The following is an 18,381-nucleotide window of genomic DNA, read 5'->3' as shown; positions in this document are numbered from 1 at the left end:
AGTTCCAATTCAGTTTTTTGTTACCTTTAAGAAATGGGCTTGGCTTGGGTAGAGTAGAAACCTTGTCTGTAGTCTTAACCTTTCTATATAGAAAGTATAAAATCAAGAAGGATTCTTCTTGAACAGGAGAAGAAAAGCATGTAAAAAGAAAGGACGGGGGTTGTTTAAAGGCATGTTCCTGCAGATCAGCACTACAAATATAGATAGGTGTTTGCATGATATACTTCTAAGATATGACACTAGTACAAGACAGTTGACCACAGAATGGTATATATGGAAAATCTACTTATTGCATACTAGGGACTCTAATTAATAGGAGTATCATACTAGTACCACACAAATACTAGGGACAAATAATTAAGGGTTGAAAAGAGCTATGAGGTGTTTTGGGTCAAGAGAATTGTTTAGAATGGAGAGTGAGGAGGATTGTACAACTTAGTGATGATAATGTGAGATATGGATGGATTTTCATGGACATAACATATGTTATGTGAACTTAGGAACCCTCTACATTGTAAGTCAAGCCCTTGATCTTGAGACTTGTTCTGGTGAAACTTGTGGTTGTAAAGGGAAGGCTAAGCCCACCTATAATTATGCCTAGGAGTCACCTCCAGAGAACCTCTTTTGTTGCTAAAATGTGAACTTTCTCTAAGCTTAACTTGGCAAATAAATTCATCACCCTCCCCCCAATATGGTACAGGACTCCCCAGGTGAATGAGTCTCACTGGTGACATAGGACATGGATTCTGGGAATGAGCGTGACCCAGGCTGGCATTAAAGGGTTGAGAATGCCTTCTTGACCAAAAGGGGGAAAAGAAGGGCAACAAAATAAGGTTTCAGTGGCTAAGAGAATTCAAATAGAGTCAAGAGGCTGTTCTAGAGGTTACTCCTATGCAAGCTTCAGCTAGAAAGGCGAAATGACCACAGTATAAGCCCAAGTCAACAGTAGTCCTGAAAACTCTAAAGAATACCCGGATCCTTATCTGAGACTCTATGAAAATTTCACTCACTCAATTTATTCTTCAGAAACTGAAATCCCCCAGAGAACTCGTATACCAGCTAAATTCCTGAAGCCAGAGGCAATAGCCACTTCAAGAACATCAACCAGATGAGTCCCCTTTTCCCATAATGTTGACACACCTTTTCAACATGAACAAGTTAGGGTGGTCACTGCCTAGACATCCCTGAAGATCGGGAAAGTGATTAAACTAGAGGAAGGGGTAGCAACAGACAACGTGGAATTTAACAAAGGATTTATGAATACTGTTAGTTGCTAGGGTATTAGAATAGCTAAAAGGAAAGAACTGAAATGGTGGAACTGTAACCCATAGCATCGTTTGAAATTTGTTCTATAGCTACTTTTTAAATTGTAATTTGGAAGTTATCAAACCTTTTTATATATGTGTTATATTTCACAATAAGGAAATAACTGAAACTATGGTACTGTAGCTCATAATAGTTTTGGAAATTTCCTATATAACTACTTGTTAAATCATACTTTAAAAGATGTTACCTTTTTGCATATATGTTATATTTCACAATAAGGAAATAACTGAAACTGTGGAACTGTAACCCATAACATTATTTGAAGTTTGCTCTCTAATTACTTGTTAAATTGCACTTGGAAGGTGTCCCTGGTCTCAGTTCTTCCTTGTATAAACTCAGTAACAGGGTTGCAGGCCCATATGGCAACCACATACTTAGCTTCCTGTGGAACCACCACACTGCCCTCCTGATGGATTGCACCATTCTCCTTCCCCACCAACAGTGACTAGGTACATCCCTCTCTCTACACTTTCTCCAGCACTTGTATCCCTGTTTATTTTTTAAACAGTTTTATTTACATGCCATACAATCCGTCCTAAGTAAGCAATCAGTGATTCTCGGTATAATCACATAGTTATGCATTCATCACCACAATCTATATGAGGATATTTCCATTTCTTCCACATAGAAAGAGGAAGAGGAGAAAAAAAATGAAGAAGCAAAAAATAAAAGAAGAAAAAATAAAAATAAAGTACAATGTAAAGGTCAGACAATAGCAGCAACACCAAAAATTCCATGCCACTCCCTTATATCCTCCTCTTATAGACATTTAGCTTTGGTATATTGCCCTTGTTACAATTAATGGAAGCATATCACAATATTACTCTTAACTGTAGACTCTTGTTTGCATTGATTGTAGTTTTTATACCATTAAATATTCAACACCTTGCAATGTTGAGATTCATTTGTTCTCCCTCTTGTAAAAACATTATTATATTTGTACATTTAATCACCATTATTGACTACTCTAGGTTTCGCTAAGTTATGCTCTCTCAGTCTTTTTCTTCTAGCTTGCCTTCTGGTGTCATATGTGCCCCTAACCTTCCTCTTTCAACTGTACTCATGCTCATCATTGTTCAGAGTACTTACAGTATTGTGCTACCATCACCCAGTATTGTACTATACATTTCTGGATCTATACAATCAATCTTGTTGAACATTCTGTACTCTTTCAGCATCAAATGCCCTATCTCTCCCCCTTGTTATCTCCTATTAACCTGTGTTCTCAGCGTTAACTCTCAAGCTTCACCCATTGATGTTAGTTCATATTAGTGAGACCATACAGTATTTGTCCTTTTATTTCTGGCTAATTTCACTGAATGTAATATCTACTGTCTACCATTTTTTCTTTTGGATTTTATATATCTTATTTTTATTTTCCTTCTCTCTCTCTCTCTCTCTCTCTCTCTCTCTCTCTCTCTCTCTCTCTCTCTCTCTCTCTCTTTCTCTTTCTCTTTCTTTCTTTCTCTCTGTCTTTACCCATACCTGTAGTCTTCATTTTTACACTCTTCTCCAAACCTCTCTCTCCAGTCTTGTCTTACCTGTCTGTAGTATTTCTTGTAGAGCAGGTATCTTATTCTCAGATTCTCTCAGTGTCTGTTTGTCTGAAAATATTTTAAACTCTCCCTCATTTTTGAAGGACAGTTTTGCCAGATATAGAATTCTTGGTTGGCAGTTTTTCTCTTTAAGTATCTTAAATATGTCAGACCACTGCCTTCTTGCCACCATGTTTTCTACTGAGAAATTTTTACATAGTCTTATAGAGAGCTTCCCTTGTATGTGATGGAACACTTTTCTCTTGCTGCTCTCGGAATTCTCTCTTTGTCTTTGACATTTGATGATCTGATTATTGAGTGTCTTGGGGTAGGTCTATTCGGATCTGTTCTATTTGGGGTATGCTGCGCTTCTTGGATCTGTAATTTTATGTCTTTCATAAGAGATGGGAAATTTTCAGTGATTATTTCCTCCATTATTCTTTCTCTCCCCTTTCCCTTCTCTTTTCTTTTTGGGACACCTATGGCACATATGTTTGTGTGCTTCATGTTATCATTCAGTTCCCTGAGAACCTGGTCATATTTTTCCATTCTTTTCCCTATCTTTTCTTTTGTGTGTAGGATTTCAGCTGTCCTGTCCACTAGTTCATGAATCCTTTCATCTTCTGCCTCTTCAAATCTGCTGTTGTATGCTTCCATTGTGTTTTTCATCTCTTCTGTTGTGCTGTTCATTCCCATAAGTTCTGCCGTTTGTTTTTTCAAGTTTACAAATTCTTCTTGTTTACCAAGTATCTTCTTTATATCCTTCATCTCTTTTGCCACATTTTCCTCCAGCTTGTTGATTTGATTTAGATTTGTTTGAACATCTTTAATTAGTTGTTTCAACTACTGTGTCTCATTAGAAGTGTAGGTTTGTTCCTTTGACTGGGCCATATCTTCATTTTTTTTTAATGTGACTTGTAATTTTTTGTTGTGTAGACACCTGATTTTCTTGATTACCTCACAATCAGATTTTCCCAGACCAGATGGGCCCAGGGCTCAGGAGGTGGGTGTAATCAGGATCAAGATGAGTGGTCTATTCTTGGAGGTTATTTTAGAGAGGTGATATAGATACACCTTTCCCCTATGAAAAAATTATATTTTGTATCCTGGCTTAAAATATTCATAAAGTCAGTTTGTCTGCACCCTGCTTGGCAATGACAGACTAATAAAATATTTATAAGACCCTATTTGGTAAAATTTTTATTATGAATTTATATCTCTAGGCTCAAAGAGTTAGAAGAGGTAAAATTCACAAGTAGGGAACCTAGTGGCCCACTAAAAGTTTGTTATAGTCTGAGAATTCTGGGAATATCAGCTGATCTTTAGGTGAGAGACAGAAAAGATGTGTAAGACAAGGAAAATTGATGCTTGACTTAGCAACTGAAGTTGAAAGTAGCACTTTGCACATGTAGGGGAAACTATGGCCCCTTTTAGATAGGCATGAAAAATACATGGTTTCACCCTTTCGTCTCCTCTCTCTCCTCAGCGTGGTACCATGCGACGGCGCTATGAAGATGATGGCATTTCAGATGATGAAATTGAAGGGAAAAGAACTTTTGACTTAGAAGAGAAACTCCATACCAACAAATATAATGCCAATTTTGTTACTTTTATGGAGGGAAAAGGTCAGTATCATTTTGGTCAGACTTACAGTCCTCTGTTGCAGCAAGTTGTAGACTCAGAACTGTGCACTCAACATCCATGCAACTGAAACATTGCTTAAGGAGGCTATTTATCTTTATTTTCTCTTGTTACCTAGTGCTACTTGCTCCCCACCCTGTGAGGCCTTCCCTTCTATGTTAGAAATAAGTTTTTATTAGGACAGGAATGTTGTTTGAGGTTTTCCCTAAAGGCCCTTTCTTCCTCCTCCCATCCTTTGGTTGGGTTTAATTAAAAATAGTGCAATTAAAACTCTTTCATTTTTTTTTTTCAAATCAACCGTATGAAAAATAAAAAATAATAATTAAAAAAGTTAAAAAAAAAAAAAAAGAAAACAAGGAAAAAAATATGTAGAACCCCCTTGAGGAGCCTGTGGAGAATGCAGGGGTACTGGCCTACCCCACCTCGATGGTTGCTAACATGACCACAGACATAGGGGACTGGTGCTTTGATGGGTTGAGCCCTCTACCACAGGATTTACACTTGGGAAGACTGTTGCTGCAAAGGAGAGGCTAGGCCTCCCTATAATTGTGCCTAAGAGCCTCCTCCCGAATGCCTCTTTGTTGCTCAGATGTGGCCTTCTCTCTCTACCTAAGCCAACTTGAAAGGTGAAATCACTGCCCTTCCCCCTACATGGGATCAGACACCCAGGGGAGTGAATCTCCCTGGCAACGTGGAATATGACTCCCAGGGAGGAATGTAGACCTGGCATCGTGGGACGGAGAACATCTTCTTGACCAAAAGGGGGATGTGAAAGGAAATGAAATAAGCTTCAGTAGCAGAGAGATTCCAAAAGGAGCCGAGAGGTCACTCTGGTGGGCACTCTTATGCACACTTTAGACAACCCTTTTTAGGTTCTAAAGAATTGGGGTAGCTGGTGGTGGATACCTGAAACTATCAAACTACAATCCAGAACCCATGAATCTTGAAGACAGTTGTATAAAAATGTAGCTTATAAGGGGTGACAGTGGGATTGGGAAAGCCATAAGGACCACACTCCACTTTGTCTAGTTTATGGATGGATGAGTAGAAAAATAGGGGAAGGAAACAAACAGACAAAGGTACCCAGTGTTCTTTTTTACTTCAATTGCTCTTTTTCGCTCTAATTATTATTCTTGTTATTTTTGTGTGTGTGCTAATGAAGGTGTCAGGGATTGATTTAGGTGATGAATGTACAACTATGTAATGGTACTGTGAACAATCGAAAGTGCGATTTGTTTTGTATGACTGCGTGGTATGTGAATATATCTCAATAAAATGAAGATAAAAAAATAATAATAAATGCAATACATGATCCTGGATGGGATCTAGCAAGGAAGGAGAAAAGGCTTAAAGGGACATTAATGGGATATATGAAATAATTGGAATATAGACTACAAACTTTATATCAGTATTAAAGTTCTTGAACTTGATAACTGCACTTAAGGTGGTTACATTAAGTGAATATCCTTGTTCTTAGGAAATGTACACGGCAGTATTAAGTAAGTGTTCAAGGAGCATGATATATACAACCTACACTCAGGTGTTCAGAAAATGGATGAAGGAAGGAAGGAAGGGAGAGAGGGAGGGAGGGAAGAAATGACAAATGTGGCAAAATGTTAAAATTGGTGGATCTAGGTATCTGGGCAGGTGTGGGTATGTTGGGGTTCTCTGCACGGGGCATCTATTATTTTTGTAACTGCCCTATGAATATGAAAAGTATTTCAAAACAAAAAGTTTTTAAAAATTGAGCAAAACTGATAACTAAATAAATTTAAAATATTACAATTAAAAAAAAAAAAAAAAAAGGAGCCGAGAGGTCACTCTGGTGGGCACTCTTACGCACAATTTAGACAACCCTTTTTAGGTTCTAAAGAATTGGGGTAGCTGGTGGTAGATACCTGAAACTATCAAACTGCAACCCAGAACCCATGAATCTCGAAGACAATTGTATAAAAATGTAGCTTGTGAAGGGTGACAATGGGATTGGGAAAGCCATAAGGACCACAGTCCCCTTTGTCTAGTTTATGGATGGATGAGTAGAAAAATAGGGGAAGGAAACAAACAAACAAACAAACAGACAAAGGTACCCAGTGTTCTTTTTTACTTCAATTGCTCTTTTTTCACTTTAATTATTATTCTTGTTATTTTTGTGTGTGTGCTAATGAAGGTGTTAGGGATTGATTTAGGTGATGAATGTACAACTATGTAATGGTACTGTGAACAATCGAATGTACGATTTGTTTTGTATGACTGCATGGTATGTGAATATATCTCAATAAAATGAAGATTTTAAAAAAAAAAGGAATGAAGCACTGATAGTGTTACAGCATGCATGAAACTTGAAATATTATAAAGTGAAAGAAGTCAGACACAAAAGATCACACACTATATGATTTCCTTTATGTGAAATGTCGGGAAAAGGCACGTTGCCACTGACAGAAAGCAGATTAGCAGTTGTGGGGTGTGGGTGGGGCGGGAGGCGAGGGGTGACTGCTGGTGGGCCCCGGTTATCTTTTGGGACCATGAGAATGTTTTGAAATTAGACAGTGGTTATAGTGGCACAACCCTGTAAATGAATACATTAAAAACTACTGAATTGTACACCTTAAAAGTGTGAACTTTACAGTATGCCAATGGGAATAACATCCTCAATAAACTGTTATTAAAAAAAAAAAAACAAAAAAAAACTTTTTCGTGTATATACCCGCTCCACCAGAAGTGAAGGTGGGGTCCCATATGTACCATGCAGCTTTGCTTCTTGGCAAACTGACAAGGATGTCATAGTATTTATTGTAGTGGACAGAATTTTATGTTTTTGACCAATGAAGGACAGGGTGATAATAAATTTCTGCTTAACATTTATGGGATGACTTAGTAATAGTACTACCCCTGATTGGATAAGTTCTGAATTTCCTTTGGAAATATATGCTTAGCAATCTGGCCCCTCAAGCCCTTCTTCTCAATGTGCTGTCTCTATATCTTAAGAGACACTTCTTAGTAACAACCATTTCTTGTCTAACAGAGTAAATGTATTCGCAGAATAACAAATACCATCTACCTTATTACTTAGGGTCCTTTTTGTGGTCTTTTTATCTGTTTCTAGTTATATCTCTTGTCTCTAACAATTGTTTTCCTATGGTGACAGATTTTAATGTAGAGTATATTCAGCGGGGTGGCTTGAGAGACCCTCTGATTTTCAAGAATTCTGATGGACTTGGAATAAAGTAAGTGTTCTTGATTGGATTTGCTTGGGAAATGGCCTTGTTACACTTAGTAAGATTATAGACAGTATTGGTAACCCAAAGCGGTAGATAACTGAAAATAATTTTCCATTTAGTTTAAAAAGTGTATATATTTCATCTTTTGTTACACAAATGATTCATATTTGTTACAGGTAAATGAGAAAATAAAGACAAACTAAAAACTGATTTAAATCTCCTGAAGTCTACCACCCTCAGATAACCACTGTTAACATTTATTCTTTTTTCCTGTTTATACGTGCACATATATGATAGCATATTTTTTTCCATTTTTTTTTATTGTGAACTTTAACATATATGCGTAACAGTGATAACTTTCAATGTACAATTTCACAAGTGGTTGGAGAGCAAATCTCAATGTCATGGGTCACAGTTCCACAACTTCAGCCATTTCTATTGTAAAATATAACATACATGCATAAAGGTGTAATCTCTCGAAGTATAGCTCAACAAGCAGACATATAGGTAATTTAAAAAATTGTTATGGGTTACAGTTCCGTAATTTTGGTTCTTTCCTTATTATGCAATACAAGGTATATACAGAAAGGTAAAGACCTTCAAGGCACAATTACAAGCAACTATAGAGCAAATCCCAAGGGATACTACAGGCTACAGTTCCACCATGTCATTTACTTCCTTCCAGCCCTTCCAACATCCCAGCATCAAAAAATATATATAATTATATAAAGTTTCAGTATTCATAGGCCATTGTTCGATCTTATCTTGTTTGTTACTGCTCCTTCCTCCCACTTAATCTCTTTCTCCGTCTTCAGGGGTGTCTAGGCAGTGAGCACCCTAACTTGTTCGTATTGAAAGGTTGTGTTGACAATATGGGGAAGAGGGCCGCATCTGATAGTTGATCTTAAAGAGGCTGTTGCCTCTGGGTTTTAGGACTTGTCTGGTATACGAACACGCTAGTGGATTTAAGTTTCTGAAAGATAAAACTTAGTGCTTCTTTTATAGAATCTCAGGTAGGAACCTAGGTATTTGGGGACTACTTTTGGTATGATCACATATTTTAAAAGTATTTTTCAACCTAAATGTGTATATCGATGTGCCTGGTGAGTGAGTTCTCAGTATTTTAAGAATAAACAAACTGACTAGAGAAGTTGTGCTTTCCATTGATACTTACTGGTGTTTGTTTGATAGGATGCCAGATCCCGACTTCACTGTGAATGACGTCAAAATGTGTGTGGGTAAGTATCAGTCTTTTGGCATCTGTGTCTTTAAGGCTGTGGCTGAAAATGTAAGGCTCAGAAACATTGGAGTATATACTTGATTAGAAACTACTGTTTCATTATTCTCTCTAAGGGAGTTGCAAAAATTGCCTCATTTGGTACTCATTAACATAGAGCATTTGAACCTCTCCTTCCTTCCTACCTGTCATCTTGTCACCGTGCATCCATCCCTCTCTCTGTGAAGAGCGTGCCTTCCAGCAACCTGCCAGAAAGGAAAAGATTGTTTGTCTTAGTCAAGAATGAAACTTATTCGTGTCTGATTCCCTTCCTTTCCCTAAAATCAGTAGAGACATTCTCAGGGAATTCTCACCACTGCTACATTTGGTAACTTGGCTGAGGCTGGAAACTTTGTAAGCTGCAAAGTAGATACCTTAACATTTTTCTTCTTCCATGAGTGGTTAACTTGGGTCTTTATCTAATCTGATTTAAATTTCATGATATTCAAAATTTAGGAAAAGGAACCAAATTAGAGCTAAATTAAAGAAAACTTCCTGGTGTCAGCAAAGGTTCAAGTCATTGTTCTAAGACCACTGATGTTCAGTGTAGCCCTGAGGATGTCCCAAGACCTTTAAAAGTTCAGAGATGATCACTCTCATATACAGTATGCAGTAGAATGAGGTAATGTCTTTTAGAAATGTTCCCTTCAGAACATAAAACAAGGAGTTCTCAAGACTCTTTCTAAAACTACAGCGTCTATAATATTTTGTGCTTTACACTGAAGTTCCAATACCATTCTTTTGCATTGGAAATTAAGTATTGTAGTACTATCTCTTGGCCACTCGAGGGCCCTTTCTAGACATCTTGATGACTCTTCTATTTGTCTAAGAGGTGAAAGTCACAGATCTCCGAAGTATTGAAAAACCTTCTAATCCCTGTATTATTCACCCCTTACCTGTTTCTATGTTAGATTGTACCCAGTAGATTGGCACCTATTTACAGGCATTCCAGTATGCTCCCTCCAGAAAAGGGCCAAGAACTCACAATGGGAATGCAGGCTGGCACGAGAGAGAGATGGTAGATGGGCCAGCAGGAGTGCCACAAGCTTCTTCTATGGTTTTTAAAGCTGCGTTTTCCTGATTTGGTACTCACCCAGTTACTGCAACCCTTTAACTGTTTTCTCGAGTTTTGAGAAAGATGGCTCTGCCAATTTTTTTGCTGGTTGTTCAGAAATTCTGTAGGGGAGCAGCACCCTAGAGCATCTTATGCTACCATCTTGGTCAACTGGAATATCACAAATTCATTTCATTTCTTTTTATAGCTGAATAATACTCCATTATATGGTCATACCATATTTTTATTTATTCATTCATCTGTTGATATACATTTGGGTTTTTTCCACCCTTTGGCTATTATGAATACAGTTGCCATTAACACTTGTTTTCAGTTCCGTTGGATATATACCTAGGAGTAGAATTGCTGGGTCAAATGGAACTCTGTGTTTAACTTACTGAAGAATTGTCAAACTATTTTTCATAGTAGCTGTACCATTTTATATTCACACCTGCAATGTGTGAGCATTACATTTCTCCACATCCTCACCAACCCTTATTTTCCCTTTTTTTTTTTTTTAATTATGGCCATCCAAGTGGTTATAAAGTTGTATCTCTCTGTGGTTTTGATTTAGCACTTGCTTTTTCTTCTGAAATATGAAGGGTTGGTTCAATCCATTGCCTACATTATTAGTGATATTTTTATGTGTATTCTGAATTACCTACTTAATTGTGGCCATATTCTTGCCCTCTTGCCTGTTACCTCTTTTCTCTAATTGGACCCTGAACTTTTCCTTGAAGGCCAGGATCCAAATCCTAATTCTACTTGGTATATTTTAACAAGGCCAAACACATAGTAGGTGTTCATGAATTTCTTAGGGGGCAAGTAATATTCTTAATGTTCCAATGACAGCATTGTATCCTCCCTCTCTCTTCCTTGACCACTACATTCTTAATCTTTTAGCTGTACTGCCATTCTTCTCTTAAGCTGTTGCTTCTGCCCAGAATTCTCTCTGTTAAATCTTATCTTGTTGCAATTCTACTTAATCTTCAAAGCCCAACTCAAATATTTCTTCTTCTCCCTCTCTTCCTAAAGCCTTTTTTGTTCAGAGTGGTAAAAAATGATATTTTCATTACTGTTTAATTGTGTACTGCTGTTTAATTGAGCACCTACTATATGCTGGTGATTTTTACTTCATTAACTTTAAATCCTCACTGTGGCCCACAAGGTGATATTATCCCCAAGTTATAGAAGAAGATATTAAGGTTCAACAAAGTTAAATAACTTGCCCAAGTAGTGTTGGTGCTGGAATTTAAACTTAGGTCTCTTTGACTCCATAGCTATTGTTTTTTCTCTCTACAAATTTATGCTACCTTTTGTAGTATTCTGTCTTTTGATGTAGTTGTTTTATCAGGTTGAGAATCTGATGTAGATCTTTGTATCCATATTGGTATCTATCATTCAGTAAAATATTTGTGGAATGAATAAAAAGAAGGTTTTATATTAGAAATATACTCACTGGCAGGTTTGGGAATGGGGGGCTTGAATTCCATCTTACACCTACTAAATAGTGGATCCTGTATTCAAATTGGGGGATAGATTATGTCAGTCTTCAAATCTTTTTCACAGCAGTATAGCTCAGTGGATCAAGCATTGACTCTAGAGTTAGATGGCCTGGGTTCATGTCCTGCTCTGTCCTGTACGTTACCGAGAATCTATTTCCTCTGTTTGTTAGGATTAAATGAGATACTGAATATAAAATTTAATTCCTGACCATGTAGTAAAATGCCTTCTACTGAGTACCTAAAGCAAGAAAGGATAGTTTCTTCCTCCTGTGTTTTATATTCTTAATATATTTAAGGATATACATATATATATCAGTGGCTGAGTAGAGATGATCAATGCCTCTTTCATGGCAGGGAGCCGTCGCATGGTGGATGTCATGGATGTGAACACACAGAAAGGCATTGAGATGACCATGGCTCAGTGGACACGCTACTATGAGACCCCAGAGGAGGAGCGAGAGAAACTCTATAATGTCATCAGCCTAGAGTTTAGCCACACCAGGCTGGAGAATATGGTACAGAGGCCCTCCACGGTTAGTCCAATCCTTTTCCACGCATTGTCATTGTCACTTAGAGGATTGTTTATATATTGGAAGAATTTGTAACTTTTTTTACACACCAAGATTAAGATGAAGGTAAAAAAGACAATTTGACAAGAACAACATATTTTTAGAACATTCATCATTTTCCAAAATCACTAAATTTTATATATGATTCGCTCAGTTAGCCTCTTTGCCAGTAACTTAATTTAGGAACATTGGCCTTAACACATAGTGGAGAGGAGTCTTAAAATTCTTCTATAAGAACTGTGAGAAGGAAATTTGCCTAGCAAACATTTTTCCAATAGGTTAGTACTTGCTGAGAAGCTTGGGAGAAAGCCAGTTGAGAGCCAGGTGAGCATTCAGTGAGAAGCTGTTTGAGAGCTAGTAGAACAGTGGAACTTGAATGCTCTAATCATTTTATTGAAGCCGAGGTCTCAATGTTTTATCCTCGCTCCATTCAAATTATCCTAACTTTACTCTTTGATTTTCAACATTGAGATGTGGTAATTACTTATAGCATGGTTACTTTATATATATATGTTAATACACACACACAAACACACACACAACTTCAGCCTACTAATAAGTTGCATTATTATTATCACTAATATGTGGATATATATGCAAAGGTGGAAAATGTTCTCAGACTTTCACTATTGTCCAAAAAGACAGTATAATTTATTGTCAAAGCTTCTTATTATGGTAGATGCTACAACTAAATACAGAATTTCTCATTAAGCAAAACTTTCCCCCTACAGCAACAGTAATCCTTTTTATACTAGTTACTGTTTGTTTTGGTCATGTAGAAGTATAGAAATGTGGGTGGCAAGAATTAGCCCCTTATTAACCAAACATGGTCCACTACTTTCAAAAATGAATTATTCAATAGAAGAGGGATGTAAGAATCACAACATTGTTTTAAAATGTATTTCCTTAATATTTCTAGAATTTCAACTTAAAAATACTATGATTGAAATTATAAAAATGCCAAACTGTTAAATGTAGGAGTAGAATCTATGAGAAGATTCAGAAATAAAAAATTATCTAAGGGGCAGAAGCCACAGTGCACCAGCATCTTTCAGGGGCCTAAAATATGGCTATACCGAGGTCACATCCTAAAAGCATGCAAGCTTTTTGTGATCTTGCTATGTAAGCACTAACATGATTATTCTATTGGTATTTTTCCCCATAAGGGAAGAAAAATAATCTTGTATATTATGTGTCAGTACTTGCTTTTTGAAAAAATCAACTTTATTGAAGTCTAGTTGACATACAATAGCGTGTATCCATGTTAAGTGTACATTTCAGTGAGTTGATAAGTGTATTTACTCATGTAACCACCACCACAGTCAAGATACAGAACATTTCCTGTTAGTATTTCTTAACCTAGAGCTCCATCTCTCTTGTTCACTTATGATTCTCACTACCTTTAGAATTAGCTTATTAGTTCAGATGCCCACCACATGCTAAACACTGTGTTAGGTGCTAGAGATAAAATGGAAAATAAGGTCATTCTTGTCTTCAGAATGCGTAAGAGTCTCATGAGGAAGAAAGACAAAAAAATAGGCATTTTATATAAACTACAATATGGCAAGTACTTCAAAGGTGAGTAAGTTCAGAGTATTGTGGGGGCACAAGAAGGGCCCACCTAACCTGAAGGAGAGATGGGAGAAGCTCTTTGGAGGAAATGATAGCTAAGAAAGGAATGAGGCAAAGAGGGTGGAGAATCAAATTCCATGCAGAAGGAATAGCATGTAAAAGTAGGTGTAGGGACAGTAAGGTTGGCAACTGTTAAGTGCCCATTGTGAGTGCTGGCATAAAGCAGAGTCCTTGGATGAGAAGAGGTAGATCATTTACTGCTGTCTGGAATCCAGCACTAGCTGAGAGGTACGTAAAAAAAATGGCAACAGATATGCAATATACAAATTTGTTTAGTGATGGGGAGAAATTAGAGTATAGAAAGCCATGTGCTATTTTGCACAGTATATGACTAGATTAGTTCTAGGTATTGGACTTCTTGCCAGTTTGGCCATAATATTGTTACAGAACAGATAGAAATTGGTGATTTTCCTTTCTTTTTTATTGGAAACTGGCTTTCATATGGATGAGGGCATTTAGCAGAAGGTTTGTCCAATGGCTAAAGACTAAACTAAGGGAAAATGTATGGATATGTTGCCACAATATTTTCTCTAGAATTAGCTGATACCTAATATTACCAGATAAGGAAAGGTCAGACTGACTGACTTGTTGCTGCAGGTGAGAAATTCTGGCCAGAGAAATTTGTATTTCTCTGAATAAACACTTAGTAAAAGTATACTCAGGTATTTCCAACCCTTCCTCTCCACCCCACCCCCGCCCGTCCAGACTTAAGAGTTTGTGGTATACCAAGCAAGTGCAGTTATTCATTATTCTGTTAAAGGCTTTCTGAAGTACAATACAAGGAGATGGAACATGCTGGTCACTATATTAAGAGAATAGAAAGTGGCTTTTGTTTGCAGAATAGAAAGGAATGAAGGTTCATCCAACGTTCTAGACCTAGTGGATGCTTGGTTAAAACTGTTGGCTCCCTGCGCAGAAATGGAGCCACATGTTAACCTTGGTAGTTGCTCCTCATCTTGCTTGTTATACTTCCAGGACATTGGTGCTCCCAGACACTCTCTCAGTTAACATCTGGGTCTCCACTGGATGGCTGCATTATATCATTACTTACAAATTATATGCATTTGTCTAGATACATATTGCCAGAGAAATAAATGATCAAGCATATAGATTTTGTTATGAAGCTTACCAGATACATGTTTTCAAAGCCATAACACATTTGCCATATTTGCAACATCAGCACTGTGTTGGATTCATGATTGTTTGGCTTGTGTACCTTATCCACCTGAGACTTTCTCAGAGTTCAGTGGTTGGCTACAGGCATTTGAAGGAACAGGATATGTTACAATTCAGTATAATGTGTTCAATTAAGTTTCTACTGTTTTTACTTCTTGTTTCTTTGAGCAAATTCCTAAGCTCTGATAACATTATTTCAAAATATGTTAACATATTCAACATCCCTTTGAGGTAATTACCTGCATTTTACAGATGAGTTCCAGGGACTTGCATGATCTCAAGACAACATGAGAAACCTGTGACTAGCATAGGAGTTCATATAGCATGTTGCTTATGCAGGGCTACAAATCCCTACTGGATTTCTTTTGTTTTTTTTTGTTTTTGTTTTTTTATCTTTTGGTATCTTAGTTGTTCTAACAGTGGTATGTCTTTCAGTAAGTTTACAGGTGCCTTCCAGACGGTACCTTTTATTGGATGAAAAATATATACAGCAAATTATGCCAGCAGTGATATAAGATGGTGGCCTTGCTTGAACACTCCTGCATTTTTTAGCAGGATAGCACATTTTGACTAGTGCTATCTTTATGATCATGTTGATGGAACCATTCATCTTTATTATTTAATAGTTATTTCTATAATGTTTGCCTACTGACCCCAAAATTCACAGATTGTTTTTATTTACTTATAATTAAATTGTAGTCTTTCAGTATGTATTTAGAGAATTTACTTTTCTTGACTTTATAACTCTCCTTAACCCAGACCCTTCCTTTGAAGTCTAATTATTCCTTCTCCTTTTTAAAGGTGGATTTCATTGACTGGGTAGACAACATGTGGCCAAGGCATTTGAAGGAAAGTCAGACTGAATCAACAAATGCCATCCTGGAGATGCAGTACCCTAAAGTGCAGAAGTAAGTGACTTACTCCATTTTCCTCAGGGTGTTGTGGGAGAGAAAAGTGATAGCAAGGAGTTTTTTCTCCCGTAAGAACCTTGCTCTGTGTGCTAAATGATCAAAAAGATGAGTTATTTAAAGAGTTGGTTTTACAGTTCTGAAGGGGAGAGTTTATGTAAGAATACCATAGCCCATAGTCGCATAGTTTTAAAAAGTATCCTTCCGGTAATGTGATGACTTGAAACTGCATTCCTCTCACCTACTGGGAGTTAATTGATTAAGTAGAAGGTGGGGGTGTACACAAGGGAAAAGGGGAACGTTGTGGTGGGGTGGGTCTCTTTTTTCTAAGTGCACTAATGCTGCTGCTTCTTGGGTCAGGTACTGTCTAATGAGTGTTCGAGGCTGCTATACGGACTTCCATGTGGACTTTGGTGGTACCTCTGTTTGGTATCACATCCATCAAGGGGGAAAGGTACGGTTATAGTCGGGATGGGGGTTGGACTCAAGCTAGTTATATGACTTTGCTTCAGTTCATGCATGCTTAGTATGCCCTGAAAAATAATCTATTAGGAAATTGTCCCATTCATATCTAAAGAGAACTGTGGTTGAATTGACCTTCCTGGCTGGAGTTCAGTAGGAAGTAGGATTCATCTAGTCCCTTATTGTAACACCAACATAGCACAGTACTTAGGAAACCTCAACAGTCCTATTTCTGTGTTCCCAAAGACAGAGTTCTCTAAATGAAGTTAAGGAAATGGTTTGAGAACGACAATTTTTCTACATGGAAGCGTAATAAAGTAGTGGAAGGGAGCACAAATCTTGGATAGATTCACAATGAAATCAGCAAATTAGGATCCAAACCAAGTTTTCCTGTATGGAGACATTGGTCTGAATTTTGGCCAAAGAAAGCCTTTTAGGCCCTTCTGAGCATGCAGATAGATTTTGAAAGCTATCCTAATCTATAAGGAATTATAAGGTTGTCGGAGTGTTTCTGAATGCTAGATAAGAATGGGAATCTAGAATTAATATCAAAGATTTATGATATTATACTCTATTGTTACCTTTTCCCCCTTAGTAGATGTGAATACATTAGTATTCTTTGGACCTTCGGAGAAAATTAGTATACTAGAATGAAAATAGTTAATGCTATTAAAATGTTAGGTACTAATCTAGTACAATTACACCTCAAGTTCAAAAGTAATTTTGTATACTTTGGATCCATTCTAGTGGGGTGTGAGAAATTTTATCCACTTGCACTTGGTTGCTACCATAGAACAGATCAACCCAGGACAATCTCTTGAAGCTACTGTACCTTACTACATGTGCTTCATAGTAGGACAATAAAGGCCAGACATATAAAGGACTACCTTAGGTAATAAGCTAAATGCCCCTTTTCTCTCGGAATCCTGGATGGGTTCTGGGTTTTACAGTCAAACCCCAGGAAAGCTCTAATGCTGTTTGATCAAGTGAAAGACAAGAACAGTCTACTCTTTTGGACCCTCTAGAATTTCCCAAAAAGCCAGGTTCTGTAGGCTGACGAATTGTTTACTTCTCTTCTACTTGGTGGTCTTAACTTTGTACCCGTTTCTCAGTTGAGGGAGACGGACTGACTGGGTCATGTCAATGGCTGTTAACAGACTGAAGTTTTTTAACTCACAGGTCTTCTGGCTCATCCCCCCTACAGCCCACAACCTGGAGCTGTACGAGAATTGGCTGCTGTCAGGGAAACAGGGTGACATCTTTCTGGGTGACCGGGTGTCAGATTGCCAGCGCATTGAGCTCAAGCAGGGCTATACCTTCGTCATTCCCTCAGGTAAGCAAGATGGAGGAAAGTGATTATTTAATCTAGCCACTTTATTTTCTTCAACTTTAAGAAAAAAGGAATTGATGGATTACCACCAAGAATGGTTATGATGCTGGGATGGGCAGAAAGCAGTGATGTCCTTTCCAGTCATTATGAAGTAGCTGCTGAGAATTGATTTCAGAAAAAGGCAGTGATTTTTCATAAAAGGTGTGTATCAGAATTGCTAGTGGAGGCTTTTCAGTTCTAAATGTTTGGGCCCCATATTAGTCCTGGTAATTTAGAATCTCTAGGGATTAGACTTGTTCCATAGGTCATACGCACCCTTGTTAAGAACCACCTACTCTTCAAAGAGATGGCTATGAAGGATGGAGTGCTGAGGCAGTAATATTTTTGATCAAGTTACTAGTTCCAGAATAAGTGCTGTAAATAGCACAGATTTTGGAGTCACCGACCTGTATTAGGATTCTGGCTGTACATTTACCATTGTGGTCAGATGTTTAAATCACCAGGTCTCATTTTGTTGTGAAGAGTAAATGAGAATACATGTAAACTGTTTTGTACAGAGTCTTGATCATAGTAGGTGCTCCAATATATAGTAGCATTTATTGAAAGTTTATTATGTGTTAAAGCAGTTTATATGCATTTTCCCATTTAGTACTCACCAACAACTGCTTGAGGTATAATTTATTCTGGTTTTTTTAAAGGAAATTGAGGCTTCAAGATATGAAGTAACTTGACCATCACCACTAAGAGGT

At 37.5% G+C, this 18,381-nt stretch overlaps 1 protein-coding gene across 3 annotated transcripts in view; it reads left to right on the top strand.

Moving 5' to 3' along the window:
- The window catches only part of KDM2A (lysine demethylase 2A), a 112,047-nt gene that overhangs the window by 65,217 nt on the left and 28,449 nt on the right, over positions 1-18,381 (top strand). For all 3 annotated transcript variants that reach the window (XM_037838018.1, XM_037838017.1, XM_037838016.1), the window contains exons 3-9: positions 4,348-4,486; positions 7,648-7,726; positions 8,912-8,958; positions 11,910-12,088; positions 15,734-15,840; positions 16,201-16,294; positions 17,482-17,635. In XM_037838018.1, the coding sequence (XP_037693946.1) occupies positions 4,348-4,486; positions 7,648-7,726; positions 8,912-8,958; positions 11,910-12,088; positions 15,734-15,840; positions 16,201-16,294; positions 17,482-17,635 (799 nt within the window). The remainder of the gene's footprint in view (positions 1-4,347; positions 4,487-7,647; positions 7,727-8,911; positions 8,959-11,909; positions 12,089-15,733; positions 15,841-16,200; positions 16,295-17,481; positions 17,636-18,381) is intronic.

The sequence above is a fragment of the Choloepus didactylus genome, chromosome 6 (genome assembly GCF_015220235.1).
Source record: "Choloepus didactylus isolate mChoDid1 chromosome 6, mChoDid1.pri, whole genome shotgun sequence".
Taxonomy (NCBI): domain Eukaryota; kingdom Metazoa; phylum Chordata; class Mammalia; order Pilosa; family Megalonychidae; genus Choloepus; species Choloepus didactylus.
This window is presented reverse-complemented; position numbering and strand designations above follow the sequence as displayed.